The 17,199-nt window shown below is 40.7% G+C and overlaps 1 protein-coding gene across 1 annotated transcript in view; it reads right to left on the bottom strand.

Moving 5' to 3' along the window:
* LOC128508173 (dynein axonemal heavy chain 6-like) overlaps nucleotides 1-12,354 on the bottom strand; it is a 48,180-nt gene extending 35,826 nt beyond the window's left edge. The window contains 22 exon segments of the mRNA XM_053479389.1: nucleotides 8-100; nucleotides 181-231; nucleotides 380-535; nucleotides 657-800; nucleotides 2,975-3,088; nucleotides 3,195-3,323; nucleotides 3,422-3,673; nucleotides 3,824-3,976; nucleotides 4,181-4,332; nucleotides 4,445-4,565; nucleotides 4,696-4,785; nucleotides 8,624-8,734; nucleotides 8,915-9,025; nucleotides 9,169-9,337; nucleotides 9,515-9,629; nucleotides 9,707-9,812; nucleotides 9,956-10,090; nucleotides 10,192-10,459; nucleotides 10,562-10,806; nucleotides 10,842-11,027; nucleotides 11,171-11,425; nucleotides 12,337-12,354. Coding sequence (XP_053335364.1) covers nucleotides 8-100; nucleotides 181-231; nucleotides 380-535; nucleotides 657-800; nucleotides 2,975-3,088; nucleotides 3,195-3,323; nucleotides 3,422-3,673; nucleotides 3,824-3,976; nucleotides 4,181-4,332; nucleotides 4,445-4,565; nucleotides 4,696-4,785; nucleotides 8,624-8,734; nucleotides 8,915-9,025; nucleotides 9,169-9,337; nucleotides 9,515-9,629; nucleotides 9,707-9,812; nucleotides 9,956-10,090; nucleotides 10,192-10,459; nucleotides 10,562-10,806; nucleotides 10,842-11,027; nucleotides 11,171-11,386 — 3,117 coding nt within the window. The 5' untranslated portion in view covers nucleotides 11,387-11,425; nucleotides 12,337-12,354.
* Between the last annotated feature and the right edge of the window lie 4,845 nt (nucleotides 12,355-17,199).

Consider the following 17,199-nt stretch of genomic DNA (forward strand, 5'->3'; position numbering starts at 1 on the left):
TTCTTACCTGGATCTCATCTGTGCCTCCAAGAATAAACACATCTTTGTGATCGCGATGTAACAGCACGACGAACTCTGTGGTCTTCCACACATCCTCGACCTAGCAACAACACATCTATAAATCTGCCCAAACATGTGACACAAAGAAGTGTACATATGTTAACGTTCTTAGCCTCTGACCTTTTTGACCATTGTCTCCAGCGCTGCCTCTCCTGACGACTGGCCTGAAATCTGAGAGACACGATAGAAGGAGAAGTCTTTCACATTTTACATCCTCTAAAAGGAAATCCTTTCAAAGGAAATCCTTTTAAACATCTGATGTATTCATTCATCCATCCATTTATCCATCATCCAACTATCTCCCTCATGTGTCTCTAACCTCTTGGATCTCTGCAGCATAGTTGAAGACATTGAGTTCTTGCAAGTCATTAACAGTGAATGCCTTCTTCAGCAGGTTGTCACCCACGATGCTCTCTAATATGCTCCAGTGCCGTTCTTTTAGACATGGGTTACGCAAGTCAGTGATCACTGGTAGCTATACACACACACACAAACAAAACAAACAGAATGATACGGAAATGTCAAAAAACACCAATGAATTTGTTGATCTGTGAAAAAAATAAAAAACTGGATCAAAAATGTTAGTCGCTACCTACCTTTTCCCTCATGGTATCTACACTAGTTTTAAGGTGGGGCACGACACTGTTGGGAGGAAGCCCTTTCTCCAACTGGTTCACGTATTTGCCATACTTGGTTACTTCTGCACTCAAGAGTTCCGGGTCAAGATCGTTAAATTTACTCTGCAACAGACACAAATACATGCACATCTCTGGATTATCTGATATAACATAGAATAACATGAAAAGGAGAAAAAAATTCACGGACATCAACATGTGTGCGATGATTTATAAATTTATAGTCTGCAAAAAAAAAGACCCATGTCATGAGCCAGTCAGATCGACCGAGCATATCCAGGTCGTAACTCAGCTAAAGAATTCCCCTCTTTGCTCTGTGCTCTCTGTGAGTCTCCACATCGCACCTCGCATCGCACCAGGTAATCACTTCATGGCTTCAAAACGAATGCTTAAAGATTTAGTCATCTCAAGAGTATATCTCGTTAGGGGGGGATATTTCCATGTTGAGGATTTAATCTGTTTGTTCGCATCCCCTGAACTTAGGTTTTGGGGAAATGCTCCTGTCACAATGCTTCTTGCTGCTCGAGCTCCAATCCTCAGCCTTCCCTACAGAATGATCTAGAGTGGCATACATTATTATATAATACCTAACAGGGATAGATTGTAAACGGCTGTGAGAGGTAACAGCTTCACCCAGGGATCGAACCAGCGATCTCTCTTCTACAGTTATAGATCAGGACATAACCCTGTTGGACATTGAAACCCAGGATCAGGAACCCGGCCCAGGTGAGACACCACCTGGCAAGCTCTTTGTCCCAGTTGCACAATGCTTGCATTGGATACAGCTCAAGCCTGGCCTGCCATCCTGGTGGGGCATGCATACTTGCCCTGATCCAGCAGTATTTCAGGGACACTTGCTGTTTTGTGAGAGCCTGTGATGTTTGTTCCAGGAACAAGTCTAGCTACAAACCCCCAGCTGGTCTTCTCAGACCTGTTCCAGTTCCTCACAGACCATGGTCCAACATCATGCTTGACTTTGTCTTAGAATTCAATTGGTGGGTCACATGCATCCTGACCATTGTAGACGCTTTTCAAAGGCCTTACACTTGGGTAGCAACCCCCCTTGTTCCCATCTCAGGGGAAGGAAATTGTTTTTCCATCGTCCCAAGCCTTTATATGGTAGGTGCAGAAGAACATGGATAAATGCGAGATCTAGAATTTGCCCATTTATTTCAACTTTTAAACAACAAGCACACTGATGCCATTTCAAAACATCAAAGTACAGAGTGGGCCAAACGGTTAGGCTCTCCACTCGTAATGTGTCCATCAAAACACCATCAAGCAAGTTGTCTTCCATGTTTATTGGTCCACTTCTCCTCCTACCCTTCACCATGCAAGACATAAACCGCTTCCTTCCATGTGTCTCAGATAAAACCTCCAGTTTCATGCCCATTGATCAGAGTTTTCTACTATCTGGGATTCCACTTTCAGGAACAGCAATTTAACCTCAAGCATGTAAGTCCAAAAACCAGTCCAGGAACTTAAGCCTAGAAACTTGGTCTAGAAGTTTAAGTCTGGGAATTTACATCCTTTAAATTTTAAAAGCTGGGATTTACTTCCAGGTATTTTATCCTAGGAACTTAATTTTAATAAATGTCGCCCAGGAATGTAGTTACAGGACCAGAGATTCAACTTCAAGAATTTTACCCCAGGAAGTAAATCCAATATACTGTATTTGGATTTAAATCCAAAAAATGGAATTTTCAAATCCCAGAAAATTCAATCAAATAATTGGGATGTAATAATAAGAATTTTATTACAGGAATTCATATCTAACAATTAGCTTAGAAATGTATGAACCAGAATTAAATCCATAACTGTAACTAAGTCCAATATCTTTTCCCCAATTTAAAACAAGAAACTTGGATTTATTTATTAACATTACCTTTCATGCATGAACTCAGATCCCGGATTTGGAACTAATTCCAGTAATAGGAGCCCAGGAATTACAATACAATAACTTGAGCCCCTGACATAGGATACAAAAATGATTATTTAATTCCAGGGTTTTTATCTGATCTAAATCCAGTATCTTAAGCTGCAGTGAATTAGATCCAGGAACTGTGACGTAGTTCCAGGAATTTTCCCCCAGAATTTTAGATTCAGAACCTGGGATTTAATTTGAAGGATTTTATTCCAGAAATTTGAATCCAATAAAACAACAAAAGAAAATTTTTTATCTATAATATTTCCCTAGAAACTTTAGCACAGAAAGTTAAGTCCGGGACTGTAAGAGCTGAAATGCATTATAATGTATGCATGTACATAATTGCGTATACCTGCATCCAGCTGTTCTGCAATTTGTCCCACTCCTCTATTGAATCCCACAGCAAATGTTTTAGCCTTACATCAGCACTCAGCTCCTCCAGAGAGTCATACTTAGTCACCTCTACCTATCCGAACACACACACAGAAATAAAAACGTGTGCGGAAACGGCCTACAAGCAAATAAAAAACAGGATGTGCATCAGTGTATCAAAGTGCCCTTAAACCTCTGACCTTAAAGTTCTTCTGGTAGGATTTATAGATAAAGGCTTGTTGTTGCAGCTTATCTATGGAGTCCTGGATCTCTCGCAACACTGTACGAACCTCATCCCGATTCGCATCAATATCCAGAAGTATCCGGTTCTGGAAATCCCATGAAAAAAAGGTAGAGAGCGGAACAAAATGACTAAAATAAATTAGGTTTTAAAGGTGATGTGTCTGTGTGCTATAAAGTTTTTCACCTCTGCTTGTTGTTTGATTCTCTTCATCTCATTGTTGAGCTCCTTGATGTCATCCTGTAGGTGTTGGCAGAACTTGGCCAAATTGTCATCTCTCTCTCCTAGAGCTTTGTCGATGGCATTATTCATGGCCGACCTGGACGGCTGAAGTGTCCCGAAAAAAGCCAGGTCTTCTGGCGGAGTGGGCACAAAGTAGCTTTCAATCAACTTATACATCTCGCATACTGTGTCGGCCTCCTGATCCAGGGATCCAGTCTGACACACAAAGAAATAGTGGGATAAAAAGAAAGTGAAAGCAAATAATTTCATCACATTCATTTCATTAGTAGATGATAGAAATAAATAAGACTCATCCGAATAAGTAGACAACATAGGATTACACAAACAATAATGTGCAACTCTTACCCGCTCCTGGATCTCCTCCAGGAAGGTGAGGGAGTTGACATACTCAGTTGTAGCTGTGGGAATGAGCTCCAGTTTAAAGGAAGCGTCTTGCATTTCGTTGATGACTGCCACCATTTTTTTCTTAGCCAACACCGGGAGCAGGAAATTAATGGCCTGTAGTGTCACGCAATATGAAAATGCAAAAACAGCAGACTCACTAAGACCATCATTCTTAATATATACCTTAGGAATAACAGATATTTACTGCAATTTGGCTATGTTAGTATGTGAACAGTATACAATCGTCAGATCTTAATCAATTTTAACAACTAATATTGAGCAAAAAAATTTTAAAATGTTGTTGTGTGTGTGTGTAACCTCTAGGCATCGTAATGGAGATGGTGTTAGCTTGTTCTTCAGTTGAGCTGTGTCCACCAACAGGATTCCCAGATGTCTCTTCAGTTGAATGCTCAGGGCCTCCTTATGCTGAGTATGATACTTTCTCAGACTTTCACCAAAAAACGCCAAATCTGTCACATACACATACACACACACACACACACACACACATTAGAAGCGATTGAAACTGCCATCTTTACTGTCTTGTAAATGCAATGCTTCATAAAGCTCCTGACGCTCTACCATGGTCCTGCTCTTTAAGAGCGTCCAGGTCCAGGCTTTCGTTCTCTTTATAGAAGAGGTGGAATGGTGTGAAGGTGTGGGCGTACGTATCGGCGGCATCAAACGCAACCTGAATGGATTTCTTGGAGTAGACGAGACAAAAGGTTTTTACTTTACTTAAGACAGCTGCTAACATAAAAAAAATATTCAGACTAAAAACGCTTTTAGATGTGTATTGGTTTGTTGATGCTGGATTGTTGTTTATGGAGAACCTTAATGCCACGGATGATGTTTTGAAGTTGCTGATCATTTCCCAGTGTGGCCTGTAAATCTGGACCATGGCCACAGGTCTTCTCCTTGGTCTGGAAACACACAAACACATAGATAGATACTGTACATGTATATAGTGTAAGACTGTTGACTCGAGGCACACCACAGACACAAACACGAGGTAAGATCTTATCTAAAAAGGGTAGTTTTATTTGAAAAATATGTAAAGAAAGGAAGTTTAGGGAGAGATAAAAAAAAGAGAGGAATGAAAAGAGTGAGGATGTGCACGTGCAGGTCTGAAGCATTGCCCGGCTGGCATGTAGACAGACTAGCAAGGCTCTCACAGGCCCGTCAGTGGCACCTATCAGGCTCTGTCCAGTTCTCCATTGGTGCGGCCACAGGTGTGAGCCAAACCCGGTGCAGCCAGAGTGGCCATCACTATCCAGTGATAGTGGCCTCGATGGTGCTCCTGACTGGGAAAGGGGGCCTTAAATTTGAGACAGCAGCCTTTTCCTTTTGCTGGCTTGGTCACAATGGCTTGTGCAGTCCTTCAGTGGCTGTCCCTCTGCAGGCAGCCCCAGCAGCATTGTACAGTCCGCAAACATCCCTGGGGCGCATGACATGCCCCCTTTTACATGCCACTTTCCTTGCTGCTGACCGAATGGACTCGCATAGACAGTGGCTCTCGCAGGCTCCTCAGCCTTACAGTTCGGGACCAGCCAGCCCAACCCAGATCTCTTTTGGCGCAGCCACAGGCGGGAGACAAACATGACAAAAGCCATTGTGGCCATTGTTCTGCGGTGGCTTTGGTACCAATCACTAGGGGAGGGGGCCTTAACATCATGGCAGTTGCCTTTTCTGAGGGATAGCCACTGAAGGACTGCACAAGCTGCCCCTGCATTTTGCTTAAATGCCGTGCAGTCGTGGAATATAAAAATAATTACACTAACTTTAACAGAAAGTTGTTTTATTACTAGCATGTATTCTCATACAGTAGTTTGGATTTTTGTCAGATGTTGTTTGTAATAGTTGGTGTGTCAGTAGTTCTGACAATTTGTAGTGTTGAGTTGTCTGTCACTGGTGTTGATTTGTGTGTCAGTAGTGTTGGGTTGTGTCAGGAGTGTTGATTAGTTGTATGTTTATTTTGTTGATGATTTCTATGTCAGTAGAGTTGTCCCTAGTTAGTGCCAGTGTTGTTGAGCTGTGTGGCAATTATTATTAACCTACATCAAATACAGATCAATAACAGTACCTAAGACTAAATGTAAAAATGATTTGGCCATCTCCTCCAACCCTGGGGAGATCACACAGGGTAAACCTTTTCCAATAGGATTTATCGATACAAAAACCTGTTCAACGTGCACATTAGGTAGCACAGAAAGTGACATTGCCCCTCTTTTAAATATAGAAACCCATTTTTTCCTCAATTTTTCTTTCTCCTTTGTCCCAGGGACTTGCGGCTGATGACACACACACTTCAACATCTCCATATTAGGTCTAACAAAAGATTCATAATACTCACACAGTTCATAACACACATATTTTATTCATATTTTCTCAGCAAATGATTGTATGTGATAACGTATATTTGATAGCTATAGCTTCTTGTCTCCTCTCTCCTCTTGCCCAGCATTGTGAGGAGTGGGGATCTGGTACGGTCTTTATAGCGTAGGTCGCATCTTGTCTGTCTCAGGAGCTGCAGCCTGATATGGTCTTCTGTTGATGCGACCCGACCAGCTCGGGTTTGGAGTGTTGTGTGCACTGAGACGCTCACCACGGTTAAATTGCCAGGAAAGCCCAAACCAGTCTGGCCAACCTGATGTGAGCTGTCAGATGGTATTGCAGGCTGCAGACAATATCGCAATACACACAGGGTGTGTAGGAGACAGGGAGAGTAGGCCATTCTGGGATATTGGTCTGAATTGGCTGTTGCTGGTAGTCGTGCCAAAGGCGAGTCAGGGGGGGCCAACCCTTCCTTCTTTTTTCTGGTGTTTGGTGAGGATATTTACTGAGCTCTTGACCTGTGTACATAGGGTTCGATGCTACTGTCATAGGATTAGCTAACTGAATGGCTCTGTAGATGTAGAGGTGCTTCTTCCTTTCTCTCTCTCTCTCTCTTCCTGTCCCTGCTTCTCTCTCTCTCTCTCTCCCTCTCTGTCTGTGTATTCATAATCAAGAAAAAAAGATATAATGAACATAATAACAAACAAACATAATTAAGATAAAAGAAAAGTAAGAACTGAAAGTAGTGTTGAGTTGTATGTCAATGGTGTTGTCCCTTGGTAATGATGGTTTGTGTGTTAGTAGTGTTGTCCCTTGTTAACAATTGTGTGTGTGACAGTAGAGTTGATAATTTGTTTGTCAGTAGTGTTGAGTTGTGTGACCGTGTTGCTGATGCTTTGTGTGTCAGTGGTGTTGATAAGTTTTTTATCTGTACTGTTGATGGGTTGCTTGTCTGTACTGTTGATTTATGTGTCAGTAGTGATGATTTGTGTGTCAGTGTTTATGGGTTGTGTTAGTAGTGTTGATTTGTGTGTCAGTATTATTGATAAGTTGTGTGTCAGTAGCGTTAATAAGTTGTGTGTCAGTAGTGATGCGTGAAAGTACTGTTAATTTGTGTCAGTTATGTTGATGGTGTGTGTGTCAGTGGTGTTGCTTTGTATGTCAGTAGTGTTAATGAGTTGTGTCAGTGGTGTTGATGTATGTGTCAGTAGTGATTTGTGTGTCAGTAGTGTTGATGAGTTGTGTCAGTGTTAATGAGTTCAACACTTATATAAACGTATATGTTGATAAGTTCAACACTTATTGTTGATAAGATCAGTGATGTTGTCATTTGGTAATGATGATTTGTGTGTCAGTAGTGTTGATTTATGTGTCAGTAGTGATGATTTGTGTAATAGTATTGTTTATTCATGAGTCAGTAATGTTGATAGTGTGTGTCAGTGGTGTTGAGTTGTTTGTCAGTGGTGTTGATTTATGTATCAGTAGTATTTAGTTGTGTGTCAGTGGTGTTGGTGAGTTGTGTGTCAGTAGTGTTGGTAAGTTGTGTGTCAGTAGTGTTGAGTTGTATGTCAGTAGTGTTGAGTTATGTGTCAGTGGTGTTGGTGAGTTGTGTGTCAGTAGTGTTGGTGAGTTGTGTGTCAGTAGTGTTGGTGAGTTGTGTGTCAGTAGTGTTGGTGAGTTGTGTGTCAGTGGTGTTGGTGAGTTGTGTGTCAGTAGTGTTGGTGAGTTGTGTGTCAGTGGTGTTAGTGAGTTGTGTGTCAGTAGTGTTGGTGAGTTGTGTGTCAGTAGTGTTGGTGAGTCGTGTGTCAGTAGTCTGGTGAGTTATTAGTCAGTGGTGTTGGTGAGTTGTGTGTCAGTAGTGTTGGTGAGTTGTGTGTCAGTAGTGTTGGTGAGTTATGTGTCAGTGGTGTTGGTAAGTTGTGTGTCAGTGGTGTTGGTGAGTTGTGTGTCAGTAGTGTTGGTAAGTTGTGTGTCAGTAGTGTTGAGTTGTATGTCAGTAGTGTTGGTGAGTTATGTGTCAGTATTGTTGGTGAGTTGTGTGTCAGTAGTGTTGGTAAGTTGTGTGTTAGTAGTGTTGGTGAGTTGTGTGTCAGTAGTCTGGTGCGTTATTGGTCAGTGGTGTTGGTGAGTTGTGTGTCAGCAGTGTTGGTGAGTTATGTGTCAGTGGTGTTGGTGAGTTGTGTGTCAGTAGTGTTGGTGAGTTGTGTATCAGTAGTTTTGGTGAGTTATATGTCAGTAGTGTTAGTAAGTTGTGTGGCAGTAGTGTTGAGTTGTATGTCAGTAGTGTTGAGTTGTATGTCAGTAGTGTTGAGTTGTATGTCAGTAGTGTTGAGTTGTATGTCAGTAGTGTTGGTGAGTTATGTGTCAGTATTGTTGGTGAGTTGTGTGTCAGTAGTGTTGAATAGTTGTGTGTCAGTAGTGTTGTACCTTATTGTGAATAACAGGTCGCGTGAAGGCGTCAAAGTCGGAGTCTAGCACTAGAGGCTCCAAACACAGGACTGTCTTTTGTACGCGAGAGACTATCTCTGATATAACCTCCTGACACACACACACACACACACACACACACACACACACACACACAAACACACAAGAGTCAAAGCACTACTCTCTCAGGCCTGCATTCTGAGTAGTTTGTTACATTTCTGTCACTGAACATTGAGTCTGTTCTTTACTTATTGAACATAAATACACACACACACACACACACACACACACCTGGAAGTCTTTAATGGATGGCTGGAAGGAGAGCTCGTGTGTGTCCATCATCAGCTCTGTAATAAACAGGGGCAACACTGAAGCTTCAGCATTCTGTTCTGACACACTGTCCTGTAACATACACACACACACACGGCAAACCATGCAGCACACACAGCAAACACTCAAACAATTTAAGTGCAAACTTGGCACACACTCAGAGACAAACTAATACACACATGGCAATAAACACACACACACATACACACTCTCACCTTGTCCCCTGTGTCCTGTGTGGGCATTACGCTGGCCCAGCTTTGTATGAGTGTGTGTGACGGGGTGTGTGTGAGATGCTCTTGGAGTTCACTCAGCAGCTTGCTAATAGAGTAGACGGTTAACTTGTGCAGGGTGCTCATAATCAGATAATCAGCCAGGCGGATAAAACTGCACACACACAAACACACACACACACACACACACACACACACACACACATAATCAAATAACATAACATCCGACTCTGAAATGTTAATCTCAGTGTTAATACCAAAGGTAAAATATTAAAGAATTGTGTGTGTGTGTGTGTGTGTGTGTGTGTGTGTGTGTGTGAGAGATATTAACCATGTGAGTCGACTACACTCTTGTTTCTTGTTGAACTGCTCACTGTAACTCGTTTTGTCTGGAGTTTCTTCATACAACGTCTCCAAATCAGCACACGGCTTATTTTCATCTCCATCTGAAACACACACTCGATATTATACGTTCACTTATACGTTCAGTAACCTCGTGTGCACGTGTGTGTGAGGTCGTCACCTTTGCCGTGGTCAGGTCTAAACCCTTTCTCCAGCAGAGCCGTGTAACACGCCGTCACCGCCACCTCCTTCACCAGCTCTCGAAATTCCACCAGTCGCTGAGACACCTGCCACACACACACACACACACACACACACACACAACATTCAAATCAAGATCAAATTAAAGATCATGTTACCATCCTTAGCACTGTTCAGAAATGTGTGTGTGTGTGTGTGTGTGTGTGTGTATATATTTGCTCTTTCTCACCTCTCTGAGTTGAGCGTACTGAGCGCACTGGAACTCCTCGAGTGTGTATGTCCTCTGCTTTTCTATCCTGCACAGGTGGACGTCCTGGATGCGGTAACACATCTCCCTGATGCTGATCAGCGCCGGTCTGAGAGACTGCAAAGTTCAGACCCAGACATTTTAAAACCAGGGAAAGTCCGGCTATACGATCAGCAGCTCCGCCCCCTTTCAACCTAACGTTCATCGTGTGTACACACCTCGTTCATGAAGAATAGACTGTTGTCCAGGGAGCGCTTGCACAGACTGACGGTTTTGTAGCGCACGCTGGAGCGCCACCTACAGAAAGCTTTCCTCTGGCGGAAGAGAGCGAAGGTCGGGATGAGCAGGAGCTGCTGGTACAAAAGGTATTCCTGCTCCCAGCGCTCCAGCGGTACGAAGTCCACCACATCGTTACTGTAGTGCGTCACGCCATGTGCGCTGATCGTGTAGTAATTAGTCTTATTCAAGGCGGCGTACGGTACGAGTCTGTCAGGAGAGAAAGAAGATCAAAAAAATACAGACTTTATATGGAAATTATCATCATGCCTGTGGATCCTGAATCAATAAACACAAGTACATAAACCTCACCTCAGGTCATAGGACGATTTGGAATCCGCAGGCATCATGTAGAAGAACCCGAGGTCAGGGTTCCTCCGGATGATCTGCACGATCTCGTAGGGAGAGAGGATTCCAGCGCGGATCACGTCCTCTACAGAGCTGAAGCGCTGCGGATCGGGGACAGGCGGGGACGGGGTGTGGCTCATAGGGCTCTGAGGGACAGCGTGGCCTGTGTGAGTGAGCTCCGCCTACAGAAACAACACACACGAATCACTCTGGAGAGCAACGGCAGTGTTTAAGAGATGCAAACTCATAGATGACGAAATAAAGAGACCTGTCTTTCTCTGAGACGGCCAGGAATCTGAGGGAGGTGTAAGGAGGAGGAGGAGGGACCCGAGTCTGGGCTTCCTGTCCGTCCTGCACTGAGCAACCTCTGACGCTTTATTCTGTCAGCGTTCGCTTGAGAGTTTGGGTTTTCATTCTGCTTTAGCGGAGGCTGGAATAAAACATAATCAGGATAGAGCTCTAACACACACACACATATCAGCGACTGCCCTGAATGCATACATGAATTAAAGCACAAATGAATCAATGAACTACTGATGAGCAATTACATATTTTTGTGTGTGTGTGTCTCACCAGCAGTTTCTGGTGCATGAGTTTGCGAGCATTATGCTTTCTCTGCTGTGTGAAAGTATGAGGTTTAAACACCAAGGTGTCAGGATCACGCCGAAGGACTCCGGGTCCCGACAAAACCAGGCGCGATCTCAGCAGATCTGGTTTCACCGGTGTGAGAGGGCGAGGTAACTTAGGGGAGCGTCTTTCAGGCACCCTGTCCAGAGGGGACAAAGACATTCTGTCTCTGCAGTCTTCATTCTGGTCCTTCTTTAATCTCTAGAAGAAGCAAATGGTAATGATAATGATTCAAAGAATCAATTCAGCACAGATTTAGAATAAGTAAATAAGAAATACATTATTTTTATTATTATTAACTTTTATATTCTTATTCTTATTAAATTCTTCTATTTAATGTGATGTGAATATTGAGTGGAATCAAGTGATTCATGAATCAATTCGGATTCGACACTATATTCATTTAAATCTCAGAATCGACTCCGAAGCTTTGGGAATCGACTCTCTTTTATTAAAGAACGAAATTAGATTTTAATATTGAATTCAATTAGATATGTGCTAATATCAAATTGAATTCAATATTAAAATCTAATTTAGTGTTTAGGGTTAGATCTTTGGGTTAAATCTCCTGTTATTCATTGATTTTAATGTTTCTATAGTTTATCTATTCTTCTCATTTTATCTAATTTATTTAATAATAATCATAATTTAATTCATAAAGACATTCTGTCTCTGCAGTCTTTATTCTGGATCTTATTTAATGAAAGAAACAATTGGAATTGACATCAATGATCCTGATGATTCAATGATTCAATGATCCTGATTCATGTGTTGAAGTTGACTCGGAATCGACTGGAATATGAATCAATTCGAGGCAGAACAGTACATGAGAAATAATGCGTCGTTATTATTAACAGTAATTCGATTAAGTCAAAGTGATAAACATAATAAACTAAATGTTTAAACACACACAAATAAATATACATATAGTAACAGTTTTATAATGTATATAGATATCTACAAACTAAACCAACCAACTTTAACCTTAAACCTGCTTTTACTTTAAGATTTAGCGCACATTTTAATTATTTTAACATTTCGCTTCCAGCTTTAACACATTAAATACTTCACAGGACGTTTAAGAAGGTTCGTGTAAAGGAGTTTAAACCCACCTTCAGCGGTGTCACCGACATGTTTGGTGTTGCTAAGCAAGTCACGTGATTTAAACACTACCCCGCGCGCTTGGTGGTCAGGGCGCGCGCCGGCGCACGCGCGACTCTCTCCAGAGCGCGTGAGCTGAGCTCGCGATGAGGGTAAGTGAGCAATAACGCGTCGGGAACAGCAGATTTAAGCAACAGGAAGAAAGAAACGCATCAGGGGGAAAAAAGAGAGAGATTCAGATGTTAGTCTGGTTCATACTGGAGTGGATTAAAGTGCCATTTCCCCTCTATCTGGTCAAACACACAGTACAATGATGGGCAAAAGTATTAGGACAACAGATGCCATGCATTATAGATCATATGCCATGCACTGTAGTTTATATTCACTATACTGTAGTTCTCCCTGTGCACAAACCAGGTGATGTCACTGATTAGCTCCAGTCCATAAGAGTTGTGCTGATTGTTGCTGACCCTGGAGGTGCAATTTCCATTATAAATAGAGGGAAACTTTTAAAATCTCTGTTTATGAATGAAGTGTTTTGCTTTTAAAACAAAAATAATTAAGTACATGTTTCGAGAGGTTCATATTGCAAATAAAATTGACTGATGGACTGAGATACAGTGCCTAAATTTGCTTTTTTATTAGTTACACTTAAATGATTCAAATCATCCAAAAATTATAATATTGCACAAATATAAAATGCACATAATGTCACGCTAACCTACACATCTTCTTTGACAGAATCACAATGATACTCAGAAATAATCCAAAGCTCAGTGATTCGCCTAGAGAAGAACTGTACTCTGATTTTACCAAGGAAAATCATTAGCCATTTGTTGGCATTAGCCATTAGCCATTAGCCAATTTCTTAAATATAAGATCTTAAAGTGTAGAAACTGCATAATCTCATACTAATCAAAAGAAAAATGTCTCTTAATGAGAACGATTCATTTATTGAAAAATTTAATTCTTCCGAAGGTACCAACCCAGATAGCACACACACATCACGGAGACGTCTATGCGACGTCATTTTTTTTCATCTGGCAGATGTTTGGCGGAGAGCGTTTGCTCATCCTGCAAAGTATTTAAGACGTAAATTAATTTAAAACGACCCTGATCTGCTCTTTAGACGATGTTAATCAGATGTTCATACATCTGCCAAAAGTCTGATTCATGTTGGATAGACCCAACACATCCCATTATTTTACCAAGAAAGAACTGATCTCGGCCATTAAATTATTTCCTACCAGCAAGGCCGCAGGCCCGGATAGATTTTCTATCCAATATTATAAAGCATTTCCAGATTTATTAACTTCACTATTACTCAGAATAAGAAGACATTACCCAGAACTCCGTGTGAGGCCAACATCTGTCTCTTACTGTAAAAGGGAAAGAAGTCAGTGACCCTGCCAGCTACTTGCTCTTCAAAGGGCTGGAAAAACAGATTAAGTAAACATCTCACATCTATTATTCACCCAGATCGGACTGGAATCGTCCCGGGAAGGTTCATCTTATTAAATGTTAGACGACTTCTCAGGACAATATATGCAGACCATGGCTGATCAAACAGCTAAAATATCCTTAGATGCGCAGAAGGCTTTTGATCAAATAGAATGGAGGAACAGTATATGCTCAAGTCGCTGGTGCGTTTTGGCGTTGGTGAATCATTTATCTCTTGGGTAAAAATGGTCTATAACAGTAGAGTATGCGCTATCTTAACTAACAGCGACAAGTCAGCTTTTTTTTCCTACATCGTTCCAGACAGCAAGGCTGCCCTCTTTCATCTGTTCTTTTTGCTATTGCACTCGAGTCGCTCATTTTAAAAATCAGAGGTCACCCTGATATTGAAGACCTATCAGTGGGAGGTAGGTTTCTGCAAAATGTAGAAAAACCTCTTCCTGTTGGAGTTGATTAATTAATTTGGTAGATTGTCAGGTTACACCATCAACTGGACAAAAAGTGATACCAGGGCTGTAGATTCCAGACAGAGGCATGAAATCACTTTTTTGTCCAATTGATGGTGTAACCTAACAGTCTACCAAATTAATGAATTAGTTGTCTGCAACAACTGCAATCAAGAGTTTGCGATAACTGGTGATAAGTCTTTCACATCGCTGTGGAGGTATTTTGCCCCGCTCTTCTTTGCAGAATTGTTTAAATTCAGCCTGTTTAAGGATCTCCATCACATTTAATTTCGGACTTTGATTAAGCCACTCCAGAACCTTAACTTTGTTTTGTTTTTTTGAGCCACTCAGAGGTGGATTTGCTGATGTGTTTCATATTATTGTCAAAGCAATAAATGCTACAGTATGAGGTTATACATTTGGAGTCACAACATACAGTAGTGTCTCGTGGCCATGCATTAAACTGTCCCATCTTCCCACATTATTAAGTCATGGCCACAACTTATCACTTCCAATGCTTTAGTAAGTTGAGACCCCAGAATAATTTTTCCCCTCAAATGTCACTAGAGGGGCTCCATATGAACTTTGTAAAAAAAAAAAAAAAAAAAAAAAGGACAAGCCCAAGGCAAACTTGACCATCACAGAAGGAGCATTCATCATGTATCTCCAAATGTTGAGATATCACAGAGTCCAAGGAGGAAATCTCACGGAGAACCATAACATTAACTTCTTTGGTATTGTTGGCATTAGCCATTAGCCAATTTCTTAAATATAAGATCTAAAAGTGTAGAAACTGCAAAATCTCATATCAATCAAAAGAAAAATGACTCTTAATGAGAGAGATTAATATTTGTGTGATTAATATTATTGATAAATTAAATTCTTCCGAAGGTACCAACCCAGATAGCACACACACGTCACGGAGACGTCTATGCGACGTCGTCTTTTTCATCTGGCAGATGTCTGGCAGAGAGCGTTTGCTCATCCTGCAAAGTATTTAAGAAGTAAATGAATTAAAACGACCCTGATCCGCTCTTTAGACGATGTTAATCAGATGTTCATTGAGGTCTGATTCATGTTGGATAGATGTCATTTTATTAAAACACCCCTCTCCCATTATTTTAATTAAATACCCTCGGTTAATTATAATTAACCATGGTCAACCGAATTCTGTGAAGGAAGGAAGCATAAGACAAACGGGATAAAACAGAGATTTTTATTTTATATTTAATAAAAAGACTGCAGCAGCAACTTACAAATGAGGTCTCAATTTGAGAAGATGTACAAAACATAAAACACCACAAATAAGTATTAATCATAGAAAAACTATTAAACACCAACAGAAACGTTTTGTACTTTATAACTGTACGTTATGACTTTTAAATATGACCGTTAGAGACGGTTGGTCAGGTAACTCCTGAAGTCAGATACAGACAGGACACTTTCACTCACAAACTGCTGTAAAAAAATATAGAGATAGATTCAATTAAAATTCATGATAGATTATACCAGATACTTAATGATAATAACTTCCGTCAGAGATTAGACAGCATTGTCCCACTCTTAATTCCAAATCTTTTGGATGTATGTGGTTGATTTATACAAGTAAGTAAAAGCAATGTTTAAGTTTAAAGCTTGCTATTGATTTTAAAGCTGACAGGAGTAATGTTTAGGACACAAACCAAAGAGTGAAACGTCGCAAACGTCACTTCCGGTTTGGGGGGGGGGGGGCGTCTATTGTGTCGCGCGCGCCCTGAGCACGGTTTAATCACGTGATTTGCTTAGCAACCACAAGCCCGTTAGAGACAGCAGAATGTGGAGTTAAAATAACAGGTTTTTTATTTTTTATTTTGTTGTAAAATATTGAAAAGCTGGAACAAACTGCATTTTAAAACGTAAAGTTAAAGCAGGTAAAGTCAGTTTAAGGTTAATTTAATAACGAAGAAAGCTCAAAGTTGTTCGGTTAATATAAATATAGCTAACTTTTTATTTATTATTATTTTTTATATTCTCGCAAGAATATTAGACTGTTTAAATATTTTTATTTTTTTAATTTGTGTTCAAACATTAAGCTATAATGAGTTAAATTAGATAAATAACTGCGTGTATTGGAAATTCCGAGTCGATTCCCAAGGATTCAGAGTCGACTCCGTGATTTAAATGAATATAGAGTCGAATTCAAATTGATTTATGAATCACCCAATTCGACTTAATATCCACATCATCCTAAAACGAAGATTGTCGTTTTATTTATTGTCGATTGTTATTTATTATGTACCTAATTAAATTTGTGCTGAATCGATTCCTCTAATTGATTCACTTATTGGATGCGATTCCGAGTCAATTTCTGGACATTATTGTTTCGTCCATTTATAAAAATGAAAAAAGTATAAATAATGCAGAGACAGATTGTCTTAATTAGATAATCTCTAAATTAGATTTAATATTGAATTAAATTTTATAAATAACTTAAATCTGCCAAATGCCTAAATGTAAATATATTGGTAACGTATTGAATCATAAATCACTTGATTCGACTCTATATTCACATCACCTTGAATATGAATAATAATAACAATATGAAATATTTCTTTCTATGTACCTAATCTGAGCTAAATCAATTCCTCTAATTGATTCAGGTATTGCGTTCGATTCAGAGTCACCTTCAGGAGGATGTGAATCATTCTCATTTTTATTCGCTTCTTCCTTTCCTAGAGATTGAAGAAGAACCAGAATAAAGACTGCAGAGACAGAATGTCTTCGCCTGACCAGAGTGCACCGACTCGAGAGGACGGGGAGACAGGAGGACGCTCTCCTGACTTACCTCCCTCCCTAACACCGGTGGAACCAGAACGGCTGAGATCGCGCCTCGAATCGTCAGGACCTGGAGTCCTCCGGCGTGACCCTGACACCCTGGTGTTCACACCTCACACTTTTAAACAGCACAGAAAGCATAAACCAGTGCGCCAG

The sequence above is a fragment of the Clarias gariepinus genome, chromosome 20 (genome assembly GCF_024256425.1).
Source record: "Clarias gariepinus isolate MV-2021 ecotype Netherlands chromosome 20, CGAR_prim_01v2, whole genome shotgun sequence".
In the NCBI taxonomy this organism is placed as follows: domain Eukaryota; kingdom Metazoa; phylum Chordata; class Actinopteri; order Siluriformes; family Clariidae; genus Clarias; species Clarias gariepinus.